At 39.8% G+C, this 16,264-nt stretch overlaps 1 protein-coding gene across 2 annotated transcripts in view; it reads right to left on the bottom strand.

The window, feature by feature from the left end:
• Positions 1 to 5,801, bottom strand: part of SENP6 (SUMO specific peptidase 6) — an 85,479-nt gene extending 79,678 nt beyond the window's left edge. Inside the window, exon 1 of one of the 2 annotated variants that reach the window (XM_068937573.1) lies at positions 5,404 to 5,801. In XM_068937573.1, coding sequence (XP_068793674.1) covers positions 5,404 to 5,455 — 52 coding nt within the window. In that variant the 5' untranslated portion in view covers positions 5,456 to 5,801. The remainder of the gene's footprint in view (positions 1 to 5,403) is intronic. The other variant, XM_068937572.1, reaches the window with a different exon arrangement.
• Between the last annotated feature and the right edge of the window lie 10,463 nt (positions 5,802 to 16,264).

Raw genomic sequence — 16,264 nt, 5'->3', positions numbered from 1 at the left:
AAGAACACCACTACTAAAAAAATCCAATTTTGAACTAAATAGGTGCTAAACCAGTGGCAAAAGCGGGGGGGCGGGGAGGGAAAGGCGGGGGGCAAGGGGTCCGATCTGCTTTTCCTCCAATGGAAGTGCCTTTTAAAACAAGAAAGAACCTACAGTTGACCCTTCCCTCCCACCCCAAATAATTTCTCCCCTATATCTCTACAGCCTCCTTAAGGGCCCCAACAGCTCCTTTTTTTTTTTTTTTTAAAATCTTCTTCTCCCAGCCTCCTAGAGTATCTTCAGCTGTCCTGCACACTCTTCCACTCCTTTCTCCAGGACACACGCACACATGCATGCATACGCTCTCCTAGGTTAGCAACAAACTCAATCAGGCTTAGGAAACACTGATGCCTTCACTTTAGGGGCTCTAATTTTGATTTCACTGTTGCATAAACGCAAGCAAGTTTCACAAAAATTCTAGCTATTTATCTCTGAGATCTCTACTCCTCTGAAAAAAAAAAAAGGTTCAAAAGCAATTGGTGGGATGGGAAAAGACAAGATGACAACAAAAGATGACTCACAAAAACCTCCTATTCTTATACAGCAATATTTAAAAGTGACTGGTAGTAGCGTCTGGTCATCAGTCTCACATTATGGAACTAGCTACAAAACAAAACACTTTCACATCCCTCAGTTGTCTCAATTACAGACACAGCTGAAACTCTGTAGAAAAGGTGAAATGCAGTACAGTACTGAAATCCATGCAGCGTCTTGCAGAAACAAGTCACAAAAGCCAAAACTGTTGTTGAAACGATAAACAACCCTTTATGTGCGTTATTCTTGTACATAGAACAGAAGCAAAAGATCAAAAAATCCAAATAGGCTGATTTTATACAAGTATTAGTGCAAGCAATGCATTTGCAAATGTATCAAGCCATGTATGATGCCATTATTATTTATATTATTACTAATATTGTTATATTTATATACCTATATATATTTATATTTTTTTTTAATAAAGAAGGGTATAAGGATGTCATTAGGAACATTCCTAATTCACTTGTTTTCTTCTAAGCTATTAAAAGGCTAAAAAACCTACTGACGAAGTAGTAGTGTTTACTACCAAATCCAAGTGCCAGAAAACGATGAATGAGGCCTCCCATACAAGATAACAGAGCCATGAAAGCGTCATACATTTCTTATTCGCTTATAAAAAACTGCTCTCAAAAAGACAGAAGGAACAGAACATATCTGGACACTGAAGGGACTGATGGAGGCTAGAGAGGAATCCAGTCGCATAAAGTAAACGAGTTTGAATTACGATAAAGACATAGAGGAAGGTGAATAATACTTGAGACTCCCCTCACACTCAGTCCCAACCTAATATTTATCTCCGATAGGAAATAAAAAAAGTGTCAGACACTGGTTCAGAAACAATTAAAATAAATAATAATTAAATTTCACTTTTCAGAGAAAAATAATGAGTCATAGCAGGTGGAAAATTGTCAAGTGTTCTCTCTGAATACAAACTCCACTCTGCCTTCCTATTATTTGTGTGAGAGTTTCTCAATAAGACGAACAATGAAAAGCAGGAGAGACTGACCATCACTCTTAATGGTAACCTCTACCTCTATAAACTAAGATATACACACTATGTGTTTCTGTGCCACTCCAGAATCTCAGCTGCCTTTAAGAAAATACAGAAACCCACAGCCCTCAGTTTTGCGAAGACAATTCTTTACATGTGAGCTGAATAAAAAAAAAAAAAAAACAGAGCAGTCTTCCAGAGTGCTCAGGCAGACAATTCTAATTCTTCTGCTTCTAATGAGTCGTCCAAACAGTTTTCACTATTACTATTATATCAGCAAACCTGTAGCCAAGTAAACGGAATGAAAATTGAGTCCTGTAGTGATTGCATGGAAAATCTCTCAGCAGCTCTGAAGGTAGCGACGGACAACATTCCTTAGAGAGGAGGTCCTCAAAAAGAAACTTCAAAATTAGTTTTCTCAGCATCAACTACTGTAACCATCAGAAGATTGCGAAAAGAAAACGGGAAGAGATAATAGGTTTCTCCTTTCTTCTGGAAAATGCACACATTTAGGAATACTTCAAAGTGTGCCTGCTATCTATTGTACTAACATCACAGAAGAGAAACTTGAAATCTAAAACTGAAAAGGAGATGACAATCTCTTTGCTGTTCAGTAATATCCAAAGAGGTAAACTGTAACAAGAGTACCCACCACTTTTCACAAGGATAAAGGTCACCAGCATTCTCCACTCCTATAGTAAGTGTTGAACAGTCCCTCATCCTAAATTCAAATAGAAATGTCTGTCATTGTGTTATATTTTAGGTAAAAACACAGGAATTCCTGTAGATGGAAAAATCTCTATTCACTAAATCCCTAGTCCCCCAAATCAGGAAAAAATTCCCATGCAACAGGGGTACTTTGTTAACACGAATTTCTGCATATTATGTCCATTACTTCGAAACCTTACCAGAGGAAAGTAAATTCAGACTAGGTTTAACAATATGGTATCTTTCATAAGTCTTCTGTATTTTGACAGTCCTGATGTTTCAAGAAAAGTAAACATGCCAGTCATAATATCAATGTGTATAACGTGTATCAACATGCTTTAAGCTCCAGAAAGATAACAAATACAGCCTTAAAGGGTCAGACATCATAGCTCTAAGGACCTTCCTCACGTTTCCCATAAGACCATCTACACAATACAGCATACAAAACGATGACACATTATCTGCCATACAGGTAGAACTGGACAATAACTGAATACTAGTATGAACAGTTATGTTGAACAGCATCCCCAGACAGACAAATCACTCAAGGAACACTTTTCTTTCCAGAAAGGCGATTTTGTTTCTATTGGAGAATAAAATGAAAATATGAAAAGGAAGCACTTTAATGACAGAATGACAACCATATTTCTGAACAGTAACTTCTGTTACACTAAATGAGAGAAAAGCAGTATTTTAACGGACATCGGAAATGAAACCCAAAAATCTGAAAAACTAACATACTTACAAGCAATTACTTTGACTGTATATTTATCTTAAGTTTGACTGAGAGTCAACATAAACATGAGAGCACCAAAAGCTTCTGTGTAAATATATACACACACATATGTATATATTTTAAAATTACAGTTCCCATTACATTGAATTCAGTTTTAATAACAGAACTAGCACCTATTTGGTACATAACTCATTTGTTTTGCAAATTAATGACAGGAACGGCTAGAGCAATTCTGTTCTTCCCCTCCCTTCTACCAGCCTTTAATATAACACTCTTAAAAATATCAAGTAAACAACTTTTCAGTTTTTGCTCACACACGCACTACAAGAGAGTCTGCGAAATACACTCGTACTAGCTACGGATATAACTCCAGGCTCACAGATTAATCCTCACCTTGCAGTACAAGCTGCCATATTTCCTACTCTACATAACATTTTTATCCCTGTTTTTGTCCACGTTATACTTTTTTCACAAGTCTGACCCTCACACGTTTGTCTCAAGTCAGACCTTTCGATGATGGTGCTTCTAACATCCCAGGCTGATCCAATAAGCTCTTGCATGTTTCCAGATTACAGATTGCTAAGGAAAACACATATACATCATCCGAGCCTTTATATTCTCCTATAAAGTCAACATCCCTTAAAAGAGCCTTTCAAATAACATTTGAAAGCCTTCTTTTTCCTTTGCTTCAAATCAGTACAAAGTTACTCTGCTCTTACTAGATCTGCTGCGTGACTACCACCCCACTTTCACTTGGTTCAGCTCGAAAACTTTTTGCCACCACTGTCCACATTAGGTTTCTGTCAACAAGATTCCCAACACACACACACACGCATGCTCACTCTCACACTCCTTCGGTTCTTATTGGGTTATTAGTCCTAAAATTAACACGTCCCCAAATCATGGGGAAACAAAAGACACTAAAGGAAAACTCTGTCGAGTTTGATACCACCTTTGGGAAGAGATGTCAAAAGTAAAAAACGTGCGAGTACCGCACCCAGGCGTGCACTGCACAGACATGAAACCTACCTTTTGTTAGCCACCTGCCTGACCAGCGTGCAGCCAAGGGGCACACAAAAGACGGCAAACAGTCTTCACCCTGACACTTCTCATTCTTGTAGCAGTACGCACAAACCTCCCTATTTCATTCTCAGAGAGTTCAGGAAAAAAAAGGAGGTGTTCACATGTCACCACTACACACTATTTAAAGACGGAGCGGAGGTAACGTGACATGAGTTATTAACCAGAAGCAGTTTCTGAACATCAGAATTTCAGATTAATTATTCAAAATGACAACTGGTGTTTTGTTCACGCAATACTTTCAGTCCAGAACCTGTAGCAATAAAGAAGAAAACCCAACATCCCCAGAAACCTGCGAGAGCTATGTTCTGTATAACACAGGCGCTACCAATTCTTCAGTGCAAAAACTCTGGTATCCTCAACTTGAACAACTCCACTCGTGAAGAGTAATTTATTTCATTACCGTATATTTTTTTTCTTCACAATCATAACGGCAAGGATCTAGCAAACTATTTGCCTATGTCTATGCACTTAGAGCAATTTTGCAAGACTGCATTTGCAGATTTTTATCAGTTAAACTGTAAAAGCTCAACAGTTACATACATTCGAATTTCAGTAGAAATTATAATTAAGAGCTTTACGGAGACAAAAAAAAAAAGCAGCACATCAGCCAAAAAAATAAAAATAAAAAATAAACCCAAACACGCATTTACTCAATGTTTTATAAACGCTCAAGGTTCCTTTCAGCTACAGCTGATCGCTCGATCCTCATCACAGTAACGCAACAGTACGAGCGAAACCCCCAGCGAAATTCATCTCGGGTCACCGGGCTCCCTTTACCCGGCGCTTCGGAGGGGCGTTTCGCACGCCGGGCAGCGCTCTCCGCGGCGGCCGGAACGGGCCGGGCCGGGGCCGCCCCGCGCCGGCCGCCTCACCTAGCGCTAACCTTGCCTGGCCGCCCCCCCCCCCCCCACCAACCCACCCCGACTCCCAGCCCGCCGCTCTGCCCCCACAAAGAAAACACCGCGTTCTCACAGTCTAGCGGACGTTTGTTTAAAAGAAAGAAAAAAAATAAAAAAAGAAATCAAATAAATAAGGAATCGAGCCGCCCGCACTAACCCCTCCCTCGAAAGCAGGTCTCTTCCCCCCCACCCCCGCCAAATCAAGGCTCCCCGTGCAGCAGCCACCCTTCCCCCACCGCTCATGGTCGTCGTCCCCCCTGGGGGGGGGGCCGTTCCCCCCACAGAGGGGCACACGCACACCCGCCCGCCCGCCTCCCCCCGCTCCCCGGGCCGCACCGTGCCCCTGGCTGGTGGCCAGAAGGGAGAAGCAGCCGCCGGGCCGCGCTCCCCGCTCCCCGCCATGCACGCACCTTCCAGAAACAAGCTGTCTCTGCAGCCGCCGCCGCCGCCGCCACCGGCCATCTTCCCGCTGCCGAGCCTGGCTGCCTCACTCCATCGCCCAGCGAGGCGGCGGGGCCCGGCCCTTCCCCCGGCCTGCGCGCTCCGCCGCCCACCCCCACTGCGGAAGCCTCTGCGACCCGCAGCGGCGGCGCCGCCGCCGAGGCCCGTCCCTCTGCTGCTCCCCAGCCCGCACGCACCGCGGCCCGGGCCGCGCTGCCTTCCGGCCGGCCGGCGGGCGGGCGGCAGGAAACGCGGCAGCGCGCCCGCTCCTCCCTCACCCTGCCCGCCACCGGCAGCCCCCCGGGCCGTTGCGAGCCAGGCCGGGCCCAGCCGTCGCCGATGGCGCCCGCCGGGGCAGACGGGCCTGCTCGAGACTCCGCCGGCGGCTCCGGCGACCGCGCGGGCAGGGCGACGACAGGCGGCGCGCCCGGCTGCCGCCCCTCTCGCCCATGAACGGCGCGCCGCCGCTTCGCTAGCACTGCCCGGCGGGGGGGCCCCCGGCCCGGCCCGGCCCGGCCCGGCCCTGTCCCGCCCGCAACCCGGGCAAGGCGCCCCGGCTCCCCCCCACCCCCAGTCCCGAGACGATAAAATGGCCGCAGCAGGGCCGCGCTCGGTAACGTCTCGGCGCTCCCGCTCCCGCCTTGAGCGGATCGCGGGCAGCACAAGGTGGTTGGGGCTGCGTTACGCGAGTGAACTTCCCAGAGGTAGGGAGGCCTCTGCACGGGAGGGCGACGGCATGGTCCTCTCGCCTCGGTCCCAATCGGGAGAAAGGCCAGACGGGTCTTATTCCACCTCAGAAAATTCCCCGTAGCCCTAGCAAGGGGTTTGGGTTTTTTTTTTTTTTTTTTTTTGAGCTCCAAAACTTGGATTCTGCAAGCGTGGAAGTGCAGTGTTGCTTACCGTAACTAGACAGAAATTGCAAGTCATGGCTTCACATGTATGTGGCTTCTAAAATAAAAAAATAATAATTTTTAGCATGTAGGCTTTTATATTTTCAAAAGCTTTCCTTTGAAACCTAAAATACCTAAACACCTGAAACATACAACTGAAAGCTAAATTCTGGCAGTCTGGAATTAGGGAGAACAATACAGTTTCTCTTCTTGGGCAGGTCCCTTCATCTAGAATGCTGCTAACCGCGCTTTTACTGCAGGCGATTTCTGTGTCTGATTTACAGTTTGAAGTTAGGGTAAAGTTTCCAGTTTTGAAATGGTTGTAATCACTGAAAAGTGAGCTTACAAAACTCTGATTCGGCTCAGGACTGCGTAGACTGAAGTTCCAAACTGGGTGAGTTCAAGTACCTAGAGCATAGGAAGTTTAGAAGGTAGAGAGGTGAAAACACTGCTCATTTTCTAATTTTTTCCATTCCTGAGTTTTCCATATTGACACCAACCCTATTCATAAGCAAACGTGTTTTAAAACCGTTGCCAGTGAGCGTGCTCAGTTGGTACGTAAACAAGAGCAACAGAGTTCCAGGCCTGGGGAAGACGCAAAGGCGGTAAACTGCTCCCCCGTGCTATGTAACATCACCAGAACTAACAAAGGTTTTTATAAATAGAGTTCAAAAAGTTTGAACAGTGCTGGCAAGCATGCATCTTTCAGTCTTTAAAATCTCCACAGGAAAAAGACTTTGGCTGAAAGAGCAATCACAAAATATTCTTGTTTCATTAGGAATAAAGTGAACGGGACTCAACAAGGAAAAAATCAGTGCAAGTTGCTTATACTAAAACCAAATGACAATACGTGTTTAATAGAAACCTAACATCAGAAAACAAAAAAAAAAAAAACAGTGGGAAATTTTAAGTCTGATCTTACAAAAATATTCCATTGCCTCTCAGAGGGGCGTCATCTGGACAGAAGAGTTTACAGTGGAGGTCACAACGTTAGTCCACAGAAACAAGTTCCTGCTGGCAGCTGAGTCCGAACTGCTTAAAGCCTACCTAATTCTTCATAAACTTTTTATAAAAAAATGGGGTGGAGGGAGCTTTCCAAATTAATCTTTGCTGCAGTGGTGTGTTTTTATATTTGTCGAGTGAAGTTACCAAATGCAACTTCATAGTCTTATTTTTAGTGAGCTGCAGCAGGGTATATATTAAAATACCTGTTAAAGAATAGCTCACAAGTGAATAAGTTACCAGTATTCAGCTGGGTGAATGGTTGATTTTTGACTGTTTGGCATGATAACTTAATATGCATTTTATTATAAAGAAGAGCTGCCCCCAAATTATATTCCACTGCAATGCTTTTCCCTTTATTTTAAAATTCTTTAAAGCTGCAAAAAAAAAAATAGTATGCAGTCTAATCTATTTTTTATTTGATTTTTTTCATTAAGCTTTTATAAGCAGTCCAGCCCCTGCTTTAGATGTTTTCACTTAAGAAGATTTCATTTTAAACATATTTGTGAGGGAATGCAATATCAGTGGCACTCAGACTTTGCAAAAGCTTTTCAGCAGCCTCTTCACTTTGCTCAAAGCTAGGGAACACTTTCCATGTATAGGAAAAAACTGAGTGGTCAGTGAGAAAGAGAAAATCAGCATTCCCCTTCCTGCTAGAGGAAATCGTATAGAATTTGCTGAGTTTCCTTTTTCTTCTCAGTTGAAATGTTAATTGTGTTCACAGAGTAAGAGCCCAGGGATGAAATACATTAGATTGTTACTTCCTGGCCTCTAGCAACTGCTAGAAGTTGACTAGTCCCGCTATGGGAAGTTGACAATCACAGGACTCCAAAGATCCTCAATTTGCAAACACTTGCATGTGTATAGTGCTATTCACACAGTACTGCACAGATTGAAAAGCTGATGACTTCATTAGGCAATGATGTATTCTCTAAGAATTATTATTTCACTGTCTGTCCCTTCCCACAATGAAAAATTTGTTTTGCTGTTAAGAAAAATGTGACTTAAATGATTCAGTACTAAAATGATGAACAAAAGTCTTTTCTTTGGATTTCTGATTCTTTCCAATTACTTCTTGTTTTGTCACTGGTAAGGTTAGCCAACAAAAAGGGGGGAGGGGCTACTCTGTAGAAACTCTTATTTCTTAATTAGGTAATAAATAAAATGGGATTACAATTTTGCAGCTTTAGTAGTTGTGATAGTACACATTACTTGATTTTTGTTTGCTGTTATATAAGTCCTATATGGAGGTTTAATGGAGTAAATTTATAGGCCCCTTGGATTAAAAAGAAATTGTTACTTGCAACCCACGAACCCATTCTACAGACTATAAATCAATGCTTTTTAACAGTACTTCTTTCCAGAAAATGATTATTATGGACTATAATTATTTTTCACTATTTTCTACTGTTGCTCTTGGAACTGCTCCTTAAAATATTATCGGTGCATAGTCTCTGCCCTTTATTGAAAAAAAATAATTTTCCTGTTCTCCTTGTGACTCAATGCCTGTTTTGCTCTGTGAATTTTTAAAGCAAAATCAGACTTATTCGTACTATGTCACAAGCAATTAAAATTAGCTTTGCCTGATATTATTTCAAGACAGCTCACATAATCTTCAGGAACATTCCTAGGAGGAAGAGTACCATTCTTCTTTGTGTTAGGGTTTCCAGCAACGCATCAAGATGTGGAAAAGCTTTTTTGTTAAATTTTAATACAAAAGATAGCTTGCACCACAAATCGTAAATAATTATGGGCTGAATAAGTTCCTCAAGACCTTGTGTGTTGGTCTAACATACTTTCTTAACTCTTTCCTTGAAGGAACTCTGGTTTTTAATATCTGATCGGCCTACCTCAAAATAAAACACGATATTGTGTTGTTGGAGAATAACCATAAAAAAAACCTGTTAGGTTTTCTGTTATGTCATGAACATTTTGGGAATAAAAATCCTGTTATTCATTGCCGTGGCTATTGCTTATATATCTGTTTTATCCTCTTAGCCATTGCTGTACTGTAACCGTTTAAATAGAAACAATTATGGTTTAAATCTATGCGTTCTCTTATAGGACCATGAGATCAAACAACTGTTGAGCTAAAAAAAAAGTTATGACTCACTATCCGTCAAACTGAGATTTATAGACATAAAAGATTGATTGAGAGATATGTATAATATCATCAGGAACAATGCAATATTAGATATCGCTTTAGGAAATAACTCTTTTTCTTTTTGCACGATCTGTGCTACTCCTGGAAGACCTGTTTTATCTAGAGGGGAAGAATGACAAAGATTTGGTGTACAGCCCAGAACCATCTCATCACTGATTGGTATATAGTACCACTCCTAAATATAAGAATTATAATTAAGATCGTAAAAAAGGAAAAAATGTACAGAAGAGGATCATTTAAAATTTATGCATGGGATACCTATAAATGAAGAAATGATCACATATAAATCAAATGTAAAATATCCCATCTGAAAAATTTGACAAAACTTGGGAAAATCTTCTATATTGTTAATTATTCCTTAATAATGTGCATCACATAATTGTTGTATTACACTTTTTGAGGCAAAGATTGATCTTTACCAAAAGGAAAATGAAACTATAGATAGTAGTTTGTAAGTATTAAAGGGGGAACACATAAAAGGCTCTAGAGAATACCTCGGATTTGAAATGTTTAGGATATAGTGTATATATAGTGTGTATTCAGAATGCTTTTTAAAAGGTATTTCAGTATGTTTCAACTCACTTTATCATGTTTACTGTAAATTTCCTGAAACAACTCTGTTGTTAATCTGAAACAAACTTTTCTGTTTTGCTAATTTTGTAATTCTAAAGGAAGTATATTTTTGCATACAAACCGATCAAATATATTTATGGATTGCAATCCAAACTTTAAGATTAAGGAGCATGATAAATTTGTTGTTGTTTGTCCTTCAGCGTAACTCTTTGATCATTGTACTATAAGAGCAGAAATCCTAACTGATTTAAAGAGGCAGAAAATAAAATGTTGCATCTGTCAACCTAAACCTGTGGCATAGTCACAATAATCTTAATGACTAATAAAAATAATTAAAAAGAATATAACATGCACCTGCAGGTTAAAATATTAAAATCAAAAATTATGTAATCACAAATTATGCATTGCTTCATTCTAGGAATATTATGCCTAAATCAACTGCTATACTATCTTTAAACACCTTTATTAGATATTGAAACTTTCTTCATATTAAGTTATACAGAAGTCACTCTCACAGTCACGCACTGAAAGAAATACATTTGCTTAACTGCCAGCTAACAAAACAGAACTTACAGATGCTCTTTTTTTGTAATGATCTCACATCCCTCAGAAACGGAAACTCAGGTTTGTGGCTGAAATCTTTGGAGGTTCTTTGTCACTAATTATAAGCTTCATTTTAATTTTTGTAGAGATATCCAATTTAAACAAATGCATGTGATAAACAGAAAATACCATATTGGAATTATTTCAGCAAGGTCACACATGTCTTTCAGGATGATCACCTTCCCGCTATCTTTTTTTAGATGCCTATTTATGAAGTTTTAATAATATTTAGGGTTGAGAACAATTAAGGCAACGTTTTAGCAGACGTTCTATGTAGGTATCTTCTGTATGTATCTGAATAATGTTTATATGAATAAACTACAGTCAGGGCACATAAAACATCGAGTTTTAATCAGTACACATACCAGTAGAAATACATACTTAAGCAAAGAAAAAGGTCAAGTTTGTGTACAAGGGATTTTAACCCTAACTGTAGTGAAAGTAGAAGTTAAGAATCACTGCATCCTACCAATAGTCAGGGTGCATGATTTACTCCCTTTCTGTCTCTGCTGCTGGCTAAGACATTGAGTTTGTTACAAATCCCCCTCCTAATCAGAAGAACCCCTGAAAACTCTTTCTCACTGTAGGAAGGGGATTAGAGGTCTGGACTATGGTTATGGATGTGCTTCTGTCTATGTACTTTAGTGGTTAACTGCAGTACTGCACTCAGTCTCATCTGTAAAGTGGAGCCAATAAATGCATATATCATTTGTAGAAATATCCATAGTGCAAAAAATAGAATCCTCACAATGTAGGATTTGAAAGATGTAAAGGGATCGTTTAGTTTGTCCTCCTGCACAGAGTCAAGTTGTAAAGACTTACAACACCACTGACATATGCTCTTAAAAATCTCAGTTTGAGGTGCATCTTCAGTCTCCATAGACAGGACATTAGAAAGTTACTTTTTTCCAGTATTAACCTAAATTATCCTTTCTACAAGTTACTTCTTGTTCTACCTCAATCGGCGTTCACCAGGCTCTTTATAGCAACTTGTATATATTGGGAGATTGCTGTCATATACCTCCCTCAGTCTTTTCTATTCCACAGTTCCTTTCTTCATTTATTATTTTTAATCTCTCTGGAGTCTCTTCAACTTGTCTGCATTTTAAAGTGGGGCATTCAAAACAGGATGCAGTACTAATGTAGGTCTCTCCAAAGCTGAGAAAAGTGGAATGACTGCCTTCTGACACACCACGTTTCCCTTTAATGTATCCTAGAATATTTTTCTCAAGAAAATCACAAGTTAGTTCATGGTCAATTTGTAATCCAATATAACTCCCAGATCCTTTTCCGTAGTATTGTTCCTTAGCCAGCTATATATCATTTTGGATTAGTTCCGTTGATTTGTCCTTCTAAAGTGTATGATTTTGTACTTGTCTTCACTCTGTATCTAATCTTGTTGATTTTAGATCATTCCTCTAATTTATCTAGATCATTTTGAACTCTGATCATATTCTGTTAGGAGTTTGCAACACTTGCAGTCTGGCGGTGAAAATAGCTAGTAGAACTATGGCGAGGATAAACCAGTGTAGAATCAAGTAGCTCTCTTAGACTGTCAGTGAATCACTGAGAGTTCTTTTTTTTTTTTTTTTCAACCTGTTTCTTGGTTCACTTTAAGAAGTTGCACAGGACAGTGGCTGAATAGAGTCAGTATCACCTGCATTCCTTCCCTGCTCCTCCTGTATGCCAGCTATTCCGTTGAAGATAGACAAAACTGCAGTTTGACTTCAGAGTTTTCCAGTTATTCTCAGGAATAGCAGATAGGAACACAAAGTCCCAGCAAGGTGTAAGAAGATCATGATATCTGTGTAAAAGTCCAAAGCTCTTGCTCTTTTTGGTCTTTCTCATCTCATCCCACAGGAGCAGGGATGTCATTTGGGACATTATTTCTTCTGCCAAAAGGATATGAATGTCCACTGCTATTTCTGAAGATGTCATTTACGTTCCTTAATAGAGGTATACTCTAACAACATAGGTCCATATAAAATATTCTGTTACACATTGTAGCAGTTGCCAAACGGTGGAATGCGTGTTTGGAAGGCTCAAGGCAAAACGATGTTTTCTCCGGAACTGTATGGATAACCAAACTATCCCTGGTAGAGTCACTGTGAAATCGTAGGTAAGATTTTTTTCGTGGAGTAAAGCCTAGACACCGATGGAGTCTGTAGAGACCTTTGACTCGTGTAGGGTCACCAGTATTGACTGGTGGCAATATTGGCCCTGAGACGGGCAGGTTAAGGAAATTAGAGTTGGCTCATGTGCTCACAGTTAGGTTGTACAAGGAAGTTTTAGGGGGAGGGCATGTGCCAACTCACTGCTTTATGAGTTTTGCAGTAGTTGTTAGCATGTCCCAGTTTATATGTTGGCTTACTGCAGGCATTTATTTTAACTCTCAAGATTCTCCAAGGCTTCATGCTCTTTAATGAATGACTTAATGTCAGTCATTTTGTTTCCATCCTTGTTGAATCATTCTAGGCATGTCATCCTTGTAGCATTAGCCACATATATAAAAATTAGACAAATCTTGTTGTCGTTTGTGTATTATTGCTAACGGGTGCCAACAGGTCACCTTCTTCTTCAAGTAGTTGCACGTAGCTGTTGAAAGTAGAAAGCCAAGAAACCGGGAGACATTTGGGTCAGGAAATAGCTGCTACCGCTACCTGGGTCCTGTTAGAAAGCAATCATTCTTTGGAGCCCCTGTGATAACGTACCCGTGTCACATAAGAATGTCATTAATATCCCTGTTGCTTTTGTTGAAAGCTAAGGAGATGTTAATGACTGAGCATAATGGCTGTGTGATTTGCTTGCATATTTTAACAGGAGTGGATTAGACTGGTTTTGGTGTTTGACTCCTTTTTCTGTTAAAATTTCTTGAGAGTGGGTTTGATAGTTACTCTTCTTTTCTGGGAGAATTCTCGTGTGAAGGTCCACAGCAATATGTGAGCGTATTGCTCAGTATGTTTAGTACTCAGTGAGAAGAAATATATTGTTCATTTTAATATCATGAAGATATCCAACTCTATTTCTCCTTCAGAAACATCTTTAACATGATTTCATGTCTTTATTTTAACATACTGAATTCTGTAAATTTCTGTGAAAGGCACGTAGGTCACAAACAGTGTTTTCCTTATTTCTAAACAAAATAAAGACATGAAAACTAACCAGCTTTTCATCAGTGTTAAGATCTATGTACTTCGAATGAGGATTTATGGTTGCGAAAACAACCATAAGCAGACTGTTTAAATTACAGTTACCATATGAGGACATTTACAGTGGAGCTGACCTATGATTAATGGCTGTCCTGTTTCTGCCTTGTAGTATAGAAGCTTAATATATTGTTTTCCAGAACAGAAAAGTTTTAAAGTGCTGTATCAGTTTTCATCACAAAAATTCCAGACTCTCTACCACCCATAAGGATGAATAAAGATTGTAATCATTCTGTGGAAAGTTCGTCAAATGAAATTTAATCTTCTTAGGAATAGGTAATATAATTTACAGAAAGGAAAATTAGATCATATTCATTACCCCTAAGTAGCTTTCCAAGAAGAAAATCATCAAATGACACTTTTAGAAAAGTATTGGCAAGAAATTTGATGCTTTAGAATGTTTCCTTCCTTACTACGCAAAACTTTGTTGTTTTTTTACAGTAGAAGATTTGAAGAGGCCTTAGAATAATATATATGCTATATTTTTAAGGTTTTCAGTTTGCAGGATCTGATTAATAATGTGTTCATAGTTTTGGGATATTTTAAGTTCTGTTACAGTCCTCATCACTTCATTTAATACCAACCCGTCAGCTACCATCTCCCCTTCCCCAAATAGACTCACCTTGTTTTCAGAGTCTCTTTATCCATTTCTGTGTCACTGCTCCCTCTGGCTCCTGTGCTAAATGCAATCCCTCAACTTCTTCTCCGTTACCGTTCAAGTTCTTCCCTTCTCTCAGTCTTCCCTAAAATCTTTTTCTGGCTCTTTCCTTTCATTCAGTTTTTGTCTTCAGATTCTTTCCACCTACTCTCCCAGTACCAAAATCCCTCCCATGCTTCCAGCAGAGATTTCTCCAACCCTTTTCTCCCACAACTGCTGCCCCATTCCTGCCTTTTGTTGTGGCTCCCTCCCACTGCCACTTCTTCTGTATTAGTCTGTTGGAATCCAGTTATATTTAATAACTGAGGATACCGATAGCTGAAAATCAGCTAGATGAATAAAAACAAAATCTTATCTCTATTTCTTAAGTATATTTCTTCAGGGCCATAATTCAGTTTGGTGGTAAAATACGGTCTTCTTTTCTTGTATTGTGAACACATGCAATTTTGTTTTAAAAAATGTTTTGCATACATACATGTAAGACTGAAACAGCAGCTCTACAAATTTTTATATTCAGTGCAGAGAGCCTCAACAAAACATAATTAATGCAATGCAATGTTTGAGATTTTAAGCCAACAAAAGCCAGACCATTTAGAGCTAGGGTTCCCATAGCAACCTTACTCTATCTCCTCCTGTGTCTGTGTGATAGGGTCTTTTTTTACATGACCACATATTGCTAGAGAATGTGCTGTATTATTCCATAAATAGAACACCAGTTTAATAGGTAAGTTAACCACACAAGGACATAGAAAATTATATATATGTCCTCAAAGGAAACTAAATCGGTGTGTGGCTTGTAGAGGTACTGCCTGTATGTAAATATGAGCAGAAATCTTCAAGTAAGTTTTAATGTGATGTTACAATATCATCGTTAACATAAGCCCTACCTGTAGGTGAATTTTTGACATATCTTTAGTTATGCTAGTTGTTTATTTCCCTGTACATATAGAAAATATAAGGGCTAGTCAATTTGCGGGAGAAGATTGTTGGTATTTCTTCAAAAATAATACGTTACTATATGAGCAGACTCATCAACTTCAAGGGATTATTTTTCTCGGTAGGCATGTATAGAAAAGGAACCCAAAAGAGACAGGCTTTAGTCAGTCTTCAGGGCCTGATAGCATCCCATTTAACTTCAAGCACTTAAAAGAAGGGGCCTAATTTATACACCTTGTAATTTGTCCACAGTTTGGGAAGACAGACAAGCATCTCCAAAGGATGATTCAGTCCTCCTAAGATCTGATTTGCGTTCTGCCCATCTTTCCCTGCAGACTGTGGAGGTGATCTGGAGAAACTAGTCAAGATTCCCAAGTTGCCCAAGTTGCTGCCTAAAGTAAGATTAATCCAAGCTGTATTTTCCGTGAAAGTTTCCACCAGGTTGGATTCAAGAGTCTCCCTGTTCCACCTAAACTGATACCAATGGCTAAGGCCATGACTCCACATTTACTTGACAATACAAATTTGTTCTGGATCAGATTTATGAGAACACAGCCTATATCTTTCAAGTTGATGGAGAAATAATACTGTAGTTATTCTGGCTTTACACTGTCTGCAGTAAGACAAAATGTACCTCCTTTGACCTAATATTAAAGCGATGAAGACAGCAGTACCTGATTTACGTAAAGGCTGTTAGACAAACTTAACCTCAGCATTTTTTTCATATATTTGAACTGCAGAATGAGTTGATACTGTTTTAGCAGTTTACCTTCTCAGCTGTCACATTTTTGATCCAAG

The sequence above is a fragment of the Struthio camelus genome, chromosome 3 (genome assembly GCF_040807025.1).
Source record: "Struthio camelus isolate bStrCam1 chromosome 3, bStrCam1.hap1, whole genome shotgun sequence".
Classification (NCBI taxonomy): Eukaryota; Metazoa; Chordata; class Aves; order Struthioniformes; family Struthionidae; genus Struthio; species Struthio camelus.
Note: the sequence above shows the minus strand (reverse complement) of the source record. Positions and strands in the feature narration are given on the sequence as shown.